Below are 10,811 nucleotides of genomic sequence, written 5' to 3'. Positions count from 1 at the left end.
GTGTGTGTGTGTGTGTGTGTGTGTGTGTGTGTGTGTGTGTGTGTGTGTGTGTGTGTGTATATATATATATATATATATAAAACATTTTTTAAATATATATATATATTTATATATATACATATACATCTTTATTGCCGAGTAAGTTTACACGTACAAGGAATTTGTCTTGGTGTCCAGTGCCCACATGTAACATAAATGTAAAGTAGAGCAACAGGAAAACAATAAGTAAAATATATAAGAATATGTAATATAAGTATGTTTTTATTTTTTAAATAAAGCTGTACAGTTTGTGCAGGAATGTGCAAATGTTCAGTATAAAGTGAAACAGTATGTGCAATGGTCACGGATAATAATCCAGAAGAATGAGGAATGGGCGTCATTGTAACTCACTGACATATATTATATATAAGCCTATGTATGTGTCATGGAAAGCTTGATTAAGTTTAAACCTGCATTTGGAGTGGGAAAAGGCCTGTATACATGACTCTCACTTTAGCCCACCCACTTTACAAGCTATGAATGGACAAAAGGCACAGGAATCTTGAACGATGGCCCTCAACAATAATGTATCTGTATTATTAGGGGTCCCGCCCCGATGGGCCGGTTGCCCTATTGTTTTTTGTTAATGAAAAACCGACGTCAGTGGTGTGTGCATGTCATGGATCCGCCACACTCACAGACAAGATGAATAAAAATGTGTATTGGCAGTTCCGCCATGCCGTCATCCAAGTTTGATCCAGATCGGTCCATTATTGTGGAATAATTTAGTAAAAGAAAAAGTAAAAAGTATTTTTTATCGTCACCGCAACTTGTGCGCATGCGCAAATTACAGCACACACAGGTCACATGATAGCCCTGCAGTCTAGTGATTAGTCCACATTCGGTACCTCACCAAGATGGCGGCACGTGCAGATGTAACCGATGGCAGAACTTTGGATGTCATGGATCTGGAGAACCCAGAGACAAAATTAATAATACATTCTATTAGTTGGAACCTTAAAACTCTGTGCATTTTAATCTACAGACCCCCAAAATCAGTGTCTGGCTTCCTTGAACAGCTTTCGGAACTCCTCACAATTGTAATACCAAACTATGACAGAGTTCTAATTGTGGGAGATTTTAACATACAGGTTTGCTGTGCTGATAATCTTTTAGCCATGGAGTTTTCAAACATTGTTGAATCTTTTAACTTAAATAGAACTGTCACAGGGACTACTCACAACAACTCATCCTTGGTCTTGTCCTTTCACATGGCATTATAATCGGCAATATACGAAAGATGTTAGTGTCTCTGACCACAAATTAATAATATTCACATCTGTGATCCAAAATACTCCGTCCAATAATATGCCAAACCCTGTATGCTTTTGCATTTTTAATACTTCCTCTGAAACCAAATTCACAAGATGCTTTCCTGACTTCTTCAGTTGACATTGGCTCAAGTCTTGTTGATACAGTCCTAAAAAATTGTAAAAATACTTGTGCCCAGATTTTGGACCAAATTGCACCGATGAGGCAGAAAGAACCCTCTAAAGTTTCCCCGCCATGGATAACAGACATCATATGTGCCCTGAAAAGGGCCTGTCATAGGGCAGAGCGAAAGTGGAAAGCTTCTAAACTACTGTAACATTGCACCTTGACACTTTAAAAGACTCAATGACAGATTTTAATAGAGAGGTTAAAAATGCCAACACACTGTATTTTTCGGACCATATCGAAAACAACTCAGGGTATTTAACCGTGCAGCAGAGGCTCCTCCGAGTGTCAATGTGGACTCCTCCCCTGAGAAATGTGAAGAATTTTTTAACCTACTTCATCCACAAAGTCTCTAGCCCCAGAATGAACATTCCCCCTCCGGCTCGGGACACAACGATTCCTTTTGAAACGACGGCCCTCTTTGAATCCTTTCACACAATATCTATTGACACTCTGGCTGAGGTGATCGATAAAATGAAGTTTTCTTTGTGCGCTCTTGACATCCTGCCTGTAAGATTTCCAAAAGAAGAATATGGATCCGTCTGCCCATTTCTTGTCTCCATAATTAACATTTCTCTGCTGTCTGGTTATGTTCCTGCTTATTTTAAGATAGCAGTTGTTCAACCCCCTTTGAAAAAAAACCTCTTTAGACCCCAGCTTCCTGGATAACTTTAGACCAATATCCAAAATTGCCCTTTCTCTGCAAGGTTTTAGAAAAAAGTTGTTGCTGAACAATTGACTGCTTTTTTAAAACCGAAAATGACTTTTTGGGACATTCCAGCCGGGATGTAGGGCAAACCGCAGCACAGAGACTGCACTCCTTGAAGTGATGAATGATCCGCTGGTTGCTGCCGATGCTGGAAAATCTTCAGTTTTAGTTCCGCTCGAACTAAGTGCTTCATTCAGCATGGTTGATCGTTCTATTTTATTGGAGCGTCTCCAACGCTGGGTCGGCGTCTCTCCGGTTCAGTTTTAAAATGGTTTTATTTATATTTGCAAGGCAGATTTTTCTTTTTCGATGGAGCCATCGGCAAAGTCGCGGTAATCCTCTGTAAAGATGACCTAAGGGGTACCTCAGGGGTCTGTCCTTGGACCACTCCTGTTCTCTCTCTACATGCTACCCTGGGGCATGTCATCCACGGACATAATGTGAGCTTCTATTCCTATGCGGAGGACGCTCAATTGTACCTCTCTTTTAACCCCAATGATTTTCATCAAATTAATATACTCATCGACTGCATCCTTGAGCTCAAATGTTGGATGGTCCTGAACTTTCGGCAGCTAATTATTGATGAAACTCAGGAAATTGTTATTGGTCCGTGCACAGCTGATGCTTATACCGCAAAACATCTGGGCTCTCTGTCCCACAACACAAAATTGCTAAAATCTAGGCGTCACCTTTGATAACCACATCAGCTTGAACAAGCATGTCAACACAGTTGTCTAGTCTAGTCTAGTTTTTTTTGCAGCGGAGGAGACTCTCCAGGAATAGTTCAATAATATCCAGGGGGAATCTAGAGACTGTCAAACATGCTTTTATTTCCTCTCGTTTGGACTATTCTAACTCTCTCTACACATGTCTGAGCCAAAAGAGTCGACATAAATTACAGCTTTTCCCAAAACGCAGCTTCCAGCCTCCTCGCTTAAACCAGAAAAAGAGGGCATGACTCCTCTTCTAGCTTCTCTTCGTTGGCCTCCGTCAATTTTAGAATTGATTTTAAGATGTTATTGATGACTTTGAAGACACTTTTTGGACTTGCACCCAAATTACATCTCAGATCTTCTGACACCATACGGCTGCAACATGAGGTCCTCTGCCAAGGCTCTGCTGGCCAGTCCACAACCTTGGCTGATGATCAACGGTGACCGGGCCTTTTCGGTGAGGGCCCCCAATTTCTGGAACCTCCTTATCCTCTTCTTAAATCTTTCTGAAGCACATGGATCTATAAGTGTGCATTCTTCGGGCTTGTGGTCTGACTCACTTCGACCTTTTGAGTCACTTCTGAAAACGCGTATAAAACATTGAAAATCTTTTTAAAAACACGTTTTACTTTACTTAATATACTCTTCCTCATCTGCAGCTCTTACGCTCCTATAGTTCCTTCCCGATGTTGTATGACTTTTAAACTGTTTCTGTTCATCACTGGGTTTTTTCTTGTGAGGAATGTTGAAACTTTGTTTTGAAAAGTTCTATATAAATAAAGTTTATTATTATTATTATTAGTAGTAGTAGTAGTAGTAGTAGTAGTATTAGTAGTCATACAATTTCTCATAATTATTACTATTATTATTATTACTATATTATTGTAATTATCAATAGTATTATTACTATTGTTATAATCATTACTGTTATTATTATTATTATTATTATTATTATTATTATTATTATTATAGATGTAACAGTAAGTTTTGGCCCCTCGGTGTCCCGTCCAGAGCCCGGATGGAGCAGCAGCCATTGGGGAAGTGAACCGGGCTTCTCTGAACTGAGGAGGATCCGTGGAAGTACAAGAGCAACGGGAACGTCCACGAAGGAAAGGACCGCGCTGCGACCGAGTCCCCATCCGGCCGCCGCACGCACGCCGCCCGCCAAGCCCGCGCTGGGAAAAACCGATCGCCCCACGGACTGAGATTTCGAGGCTCCGGACCGGGACTTGTGGAAGTCACAGCGGAAAATAACACCAGCGGAGCTAGCGCTAGCCACGAAGCTACGCGGCGCCGCTAGCGACCTAGCCGGAACTGAAGCCGGGAAGTCGCTCTTCGTTGCGGGGTGGTGGTGGGGGGGGCGGGATTGCACTGCACGCCGTTCGCAAGCTCGGGCTCTGTGGGGATCCAGGGGACGTGCTTTAATGAATTATGTCTGCCGCAAGCATCGACCCTCAGGTAGGGACAAGTCCTGGTCACTTAGCCTAGCCTGCCACATAGCTAATCTGCTAGCGATCGACTGGGCTACGGCTACTTCTAGTGGCTGTTGGCTCGCCTTGAGCGTTAGCCGGTGGAATTAGCCTCCAAGTTAGCCACATTCCATGCCGCGGTTCTGGCTTGATCCTCAGTGTCTTAACTACCCGGGTGCCCAAGCCATGTTTTTTGGGTTGTCCCCCCCCCCCCCCCCCCCGAAACACCGCGTACCCGAGCTGGGTCCGGTCCCGCTCAGTCCAGTCTGATGGAGACGCGGGGGCTCAGTCTAGTACCTGGAGAGCAACACGGGCATAATGTTTCACTCCTGGTTCGTTGCTTTCATCGCAGACACTGTTTAGGATGATGGCGGGGACGTCAATTTCATTCCACGTTGATTCCATGAAAACTGGCACAATTTTCTACTCTCTTTAAATTGTTGCTACAGTGATTTATTATTGAGTTTTAAGTTATTGTTGTTTGTTGGCAAATGTCTTTGTGTTCTCTATTCTAAGGTTTGTTACATTTTTCCTGTATTACTTTGTTATTATTATTATTATTATTACTATTATTGGCTATACTTTTGATATGAGCTGCTGTAACACTGCATCAATCTATCGATCAATAGATCTCAGTCTATCTGTCTGTCTGTCATGTCTGTCTTATCAATACTCATTGAATGAATCAATCATAATATTTCATATTTTTCCCCCCCCTCATATAATCCAACCCGTGGTGCAGAGATCAAAGGGACAAGCATCTAAAGGTGAGTTGTTTCCAGACCCTCCAAGTAGAACCTCTCCACGTCGAATCGAATACGTCCGTTTTACTCCATATCCCGAACCAACGACCTGTGTTGTGTACTTTGTCTTAAAGTTCATTTACTTTGTGGATAAGGTGGGGAAAACACTAAACCCACCAGGGGAAACATAAAAAAACAAATATCCAAGCGGCCACAGCCGATTATATTTTAGGACCCTTCCCAATCTTGAAAAGAATTTCCCTGGTGGGGGGGGGGGGGAACCGGTGAAAGGAGTTTGAGTTGAGATTCACGGCATGAAGCCGTCCACGGCGGTCGTCTCCACAAATATTCCGAGCACATTCGCCGTGCACGTGCGGCCCCTGCGTCTCCCGGAGCGACGGGGCGTCTTTCGTCTTTGGATCCACTGCGTTGGGATTATGATCGATATCGCCGGCAACCACGACGGTTTGCCTTCACCTTCCGGCAACTGGAAAAGATAACAGCTGTGTAAATGACTTTTAGCGCCGTTCTTTTCCCTCGCGTTGTTGTCGACCGAGGGCGGACACACTGCTGTTAATGCACGCCTATTTGTTGTGATAGTTGAACTGATGTTTTATTTGCACTCGTGCATCAACCCTGGTTAGTAGCAGGCGCGAGCCCAAAATGTGGTTCTCTTCGTGCGTGCGTGCGCGATAGATCGATAGATAGATAGATAGATAGATATGAATATATCTCACACACAACTCAGTCAGCCACAGCATGAAAACTGGCACCGGTCAAGGGGTGGGATATACTGTATATTAGGATTTGAGCTACTTTGACAAGGGCCAAATTGTGCTGGCTAGACGACTGGGTCAGAGCATCTCCAAAATGGCAGGTCTTGTGGGGTGTTCCCTGTATGCAGTGGTTAGTACCTACCAACAGTGGTCCAAGGAAGGATAGCCAGTGAACCGGCGACAGGGTCCTGGGCGCCCAAGGCTCATTCGTGCACGTGGAGACTGAAGTCCAGCCCGTCTGGTCCGATTCCACAGATGAGCTGCTGTAGCACAAATTGGTGAAAAAGTTCATACTGACTATGCTAGAAAGGTGTCAGAACCCACAGTGCATCACAGCTTGCTGCGTACATGGCTGCGTAGCTACAGATCGGTCAGAGTGCCCTGCCCTGCCATTTAAAACACTAATAAGCAACATGATAAGCACTTTTAGTACTAAAACCTTTGATCTGCTGGATTAAAAAAAAAAAATGTATTGGATCAGGAATAATTCATATGAACACACACTTGCTTAAATACATATATACATACGCAACTTGACATCCACATAATAGATCCTTTTTCAGAATGTCTGGCGCTTCATTTCATCCATCTTAAGTGGTTTTGGGGCAGAACACCCTGAGTTGTGTGATCCTACACTGGCATTTAAATGGTAAACCTGATCGTTCTAGCGGTCGTCATCTCGATCTTCATTTTTACACATACTGATTGGACGTTGTTTTTTTTCCAGTGCAAAATGGTTCACTGCATCAAAAGGAGACTGTCCATGACAATGACTTTGAGCCGTACCTCACTGGTCAATCAACTCAGGTAAAACTCTTCCCGGAAAAACAAGTTGTGTTTCTGATCGAGGATGTGTTGTTTGCAAATGGTCTTGCTAACGTTGTGGCCTTTGTCGCTCCAATGGTTTCCAGAACAACAGCTACCAGTCGATGACTGACCCCTACCTGTCCAGCTACTACGCCCCCTCCATCGGATTTCCTTACCCCCTGAGCGAGGCCCCCTGGTCAACTGGCGGAGACCCCCCCATCCCGTACCTTACCCCCTATGGACCTTTGAGCAATGGAGACCATCACTTCATGCCGGACACGGTGTTTGGCCAGCCAGGGGGGCTGGGCAGCAGCATCTACCCCCACAGGTTTAACTTTTTCCCAGAGAACCCCGCCTTCTCCGCCTGGGGAACCAGTGGCTCCCAGGGCCAGCAGACTCAGAGCTCCGCCTACGGGGGCAGCTATAACTACCCCCCTAGTTCTTTGGGGGGTACCTTGGTGCCTGATGGCCAGACGGGCTTCCACAGCGACACCCTCAACAAGGCCCCCGGTATGAACAGCCTGGAGCAGGGGATGGTTGGCCTGAAGATCGGAGGGGACGTCACCGCTCAGGGGTCGGGGGTCAAAGCCGTGGGCTCTGTGATCGGTGGGCCTGCTGTGCCCACAGGAAACGGGGCCACGCCTATCGGCATGCCACCACCCAAACCCACTTCCTGGGCGGCCATTGCCAGCAAGCCGGCAAAGCCTCAGCAGCTGAAGACCAAGTTGAAGCCTGGCATGCTCACCCCAGGGGGCGCTCTGCCCCCGCCGCCCATCAAACACAACATGAACATTGGCACCTGGGACAAGGGGCCTGTGACCAAAGTGGCCACGGCTCCGCTGCTGCAGCAGCAGCAGCCCCCCCTGGGCCTTCCCCACGCCATGCCGCCCCAACCCCCCATTCAGCAGGCCCCCATGCAGGCTCTGCCCCCCCAGTCCCTGGTGCAACCCCCCATGCAGCCCATGGCCTTACAGCCCCAGCCCCCCCATCACCAACACCACCAGCCCCCGCCTCAGCCCTACCAGAACCATGCCCAGCCCCCGCCGCCTCAGACCCGCTGGATAGCCCCGCGCAACCGGAACCTGGGCTACGGGCAGGGCGGGCCCGGCCTTGAGGGCAGCGGCATGATGGGGATGGTTGGCAGTGGAAATGGCCCCCCGATCTCCGCCGTCCTGGGACCCGGTGGAGAGTCCCACCCGGTGCTGGAGAAGCTGCGCGCTGCCCACAGCTACAACCCCAAGGAGTTTGAGTGGAACCTGAAGAACGGCCGCGTTTTCATCATTAAGAGCTACTCCGAGGACGACATCCACCGCTCCATCAAGTACTCCATCTGGTGCAGCACGGAGCACGGCAACAAGCGCTTGGACTCGGCGTTCAGAGCCATGAACGGGAAAGGCCCCGTCTACCTGCTGTTCAGCGTCAACGGCAGTGGCCATTTCTGCGGCGTGGCGGAGATGCGCTCGCCGGTGGACTACGGCACCAGCGCTGGCGTTTGGGCGCAGGACAAGTGGAAGGGCAAATTTGATGTTGACTGGTTGTTTGTCAAGGACGTGCCTAATAGCCAGCTGCGCCACATCCGCCTGGAGAACAACGACAACAAGCCAGTGACCAACTCCCGCGACACCCAGGAGGTTCCTCTGGAGAAGGCCAAGCAGGTGCTGAAGATAATCGCCACCTACAAACACACAACGTCCATCTTTGATGACTTTTCCCACTACGAGAAGAGGCAGGAAGAAGAGGAGGAGGTGCGCAAGGTGGGTCCCTTTATGATAATGGGCAAAGTGTCTGCTGGATTTTACTGTTGTTTGTTTGGTTTTTTTTGGCGCTAATGAAATTACGTGAATTATTATTGAGCATTGAATTGTTCTGTGCTATTCAATGCTACTTAGGAAGAGATGATCATTAAACTCAGCATTTTTTGTATGAAAATGTTATTGGAAAAAATAATTTAGTTTAGGAACTAATGCACTTAGGTCCTCAACTAAATGCTTTTTGACAATAACATGGTTTTATTTTTTTTTATTTTTTTTTTTTAACCATGAGCCTGTAACCTTTTGGTGTATGTGTCTGACTGTGAGCCTCTCTCTCCGTATCTTTTCCTATTGACAGACCTTTGAGCCTGCCCCAATTCAGAACCGCTCTCGGCTTGATCAGGTAAAAGAACATTCCCTTTTAAGCGCCTTTTATTTTTTCAAATCGGAATGATTGTATCGATTTAATTTTTATGTATTTTTTTTTTTTACTATTGTGTGACTTCTAACACGTTCTCTTTCTCTTCCGCAGGAGCGCCAACACAGGAATAAACAGTAGAAGACATTTATCCTTTGCTTGATCAACAGTTACACTAGGACTTTTGATTTAAGAGACAGAAGAATCTGAGAATACAACCAAGCCGTTCTATTTTTTTTTTTTTTTTTTTTTTTTTTTTTTTTTCTATTTAATCCTGGTGAATCTCTGCCATCGTCAAGACTTGTGCTTTTTATGCCCCATGTTCCACCCACCTCTTGTGCAGGGATAACAAGCTGATTTATGTATAACCTAGCCGCCACCACCAACCACACAGTTCACTTTTTTTATTTTATTTATTTTTTTTTGTTCTTACCATCTTGTATTCTTCTCTCGTCAGACTGGGTTTCTCTCCTGCCCCGGCCCTCCATCCTCTCTTCAATTGAATCAGGGTTTGACTGCACCATGGAGGGGGGAAAAAATCTGCCACTTTATATTTCAGTACAATCGGGATCGGATGTGTCCTGCCCCTATTTGCCCACTGGGGGGCGACATTGCCATGTTTCAGCGGCTTAACTGTGCCAACAAGGTCGGAGGATCCCAAAGGCAACGGCAGTCTTGGAACTGTGCGACAATAAAACTTCAATGGTTTATCTATTTTTCATTCAGATCAAAAAAAAAAAATATATTTTTGGCTTACTACTGACAATTTTCATTTCAGAATTATTATTATTATTATTATTTTTTTTTTTTTCTGGAGCCTTAATTTTTTTTTTGTTTTTTTTTTTGTTTTTGTTTTCTCGTTGTCGATGACTTCTCAAAAGAACCGCTCTATAACAGTGACCGTGCTGCAGAAATCAGGGATAGTGTGCAGTCACACGGGACGCGAGACATTTCAAAAGGAGGATTTACAAGTGGTCACTGGGAAGGAAAATAACTGACGTGTCCTCCACAGCCAGAACTCTCACAATTTAAATTAAAAATTGTACTATTGACATCCCTAACACCCCCGTCGCTTTAGTTTCTTTTTTTTGGTGTTTGTCTGGAAGGGGTTTGTGTGTTTCATCGGGAGATTCTGTTGGTGCCCGCAATCCAGTCTTGAGAGAAAATAGTCACATCCACCATTTTAAAATTGTTTTATGTGAATCATCTGACAATGTACCTACTACATTTGAAATGAATTGTTGGTCATGCTCTTGTTCCAGGGGTAAAAAAAAAAAATGGAAATGGGGGGGCGGGGGGGTTGGTTGGTTATCACAATTGTCCATTCACCATCATTCTGTCTTAATCCTTTATTTTTTTCTCCTCTTAAATTTGGTTTTGCAAAGTCTGTTCTGTCATTCGTAATGCTAAGCTTTAACGTAGGAGCCTATAGTCATGGGGAAAGCCTAAAAATGTATAACCTAAAATTAATGTAACAAATTTACTATCAAGACTAAGAAGAAAAAAAAAAATAAGAATGAAATGTGGTTTCTGTGTGTGTTTTTTTGGTTGCTGGAAATTGTTTCAATGTCCAATATTGAAACCCTTGATTGACAAGATGGCAAGATCATTTTTATGTGTGTTAGGCCTAAGAGACATCAGGGATTGAATATTAAAAGACTAATATTTGCTAATTCAACAACGTGTGAGCCATGGCATGGCATGCTGCAGCTTCGGGGCTTCAATGTCGAGTGAGAGCGGCAATGTTTTTGTTCTAGTTCTCCGGTGCATCTTGAAAAGGCGTCACCCTGTTCTCATGTTGATTTTCATGAACACTCAGAGCCAGAATGGAGACTGATTGTAGCGCATTGAAGACCAGCATGTTTCTCTCTGTGATTTGTCGACGCCGCCATATTGGTATTTGGTGAAAGGAGAGCGGTACAGTAAGGCAGACGCGAATACCGCCGATC

General features: G+C 45.2%; 1 protein-coding gene across 2 annotated transcripts; it reads left to right on the top strand.

The window, feature by feature from the left end:
* The first annotated feature begins 4,286 nt into the window (after positions 1–4,286).
* Positions 4,287–10,120, top strand: LOC307241696 (YTH domain-containing family protein 1-like). 2 transcript variants are annotated; one of them, XM_080015897.1, is made up of 7 exons: positions 4,287–4,356; positions 5,110–5,134; positions 6,614–6,693; positions 6,798–8,447; positions 8,803–8,847; positions 8,977–8,999; positions 9,320–10,120. In XM_080015897.1, the coding sequence occupies exons 1-7, from the start codon at positions 4,330–4,332 to the stop codon at positions 9,363–9,365; spliced, it is 1,896 nt and encodes a 631-aa protein (XP_079872023.1). In that variant the 5' UTR covers positions 4,287–4,329; the 3' UTR covers positions 9,366–10,120. The 2 variants fall into 2 exon arrangements, with proteins under 2 accessions (XP_079872023.1, XP_079872024.1); XM_080015898.1 differs by lacking the exon at positions 6,614–6,693 and having other exon boundaries at positions 4,324–4,356.
* The last annotated feature ends 691 nt before the right edge of the window (positions 10,121–10,811 follow it).

The sequence above is a fragment of the Zeus faber genome (assembly GCF_960531495.2).
Source record: "Zeus faber genome assembly, chromosome: 15".
Taxonomy (NCBI): Eukaryota; Metazoa; Chordata; class Actinopteri; order Zeiformes; family Zeidae; genus Zeus; species Zeus faber.
The sequence above is the reverse complement of the archived record's forward strand: the minus strand, read 5'-3'. Positions and strand labels throughout refer to the sequence as shown.

What these genes read in the sequence shown, in the direction of transcription:
- LOC307241696 (XM_080015897.1), top strand. Translation starts at nt 4,330, where the DNA reads ATGTCTGCCGCAAGCATCGACCCTCAG. An exon ending in AAGAGGAGGAGGTGCGCAAG is followed by an intron (nt 8,448 to 8,802) that starts GTGGGTCCCTTT and finishes TCCTATTGACAG; the next exon opens with ACCTTTGAGCCTGCCCCAAT. An exon ending in CGCCAACACAGGAATAAACA is followed by an intron (nt 9,000 to 9,319) that starts GTAGAAGACATT and finishes TTCTCTCGTCAG; the next exon opens with ACTGGGTTTCTCTCCTGCCC.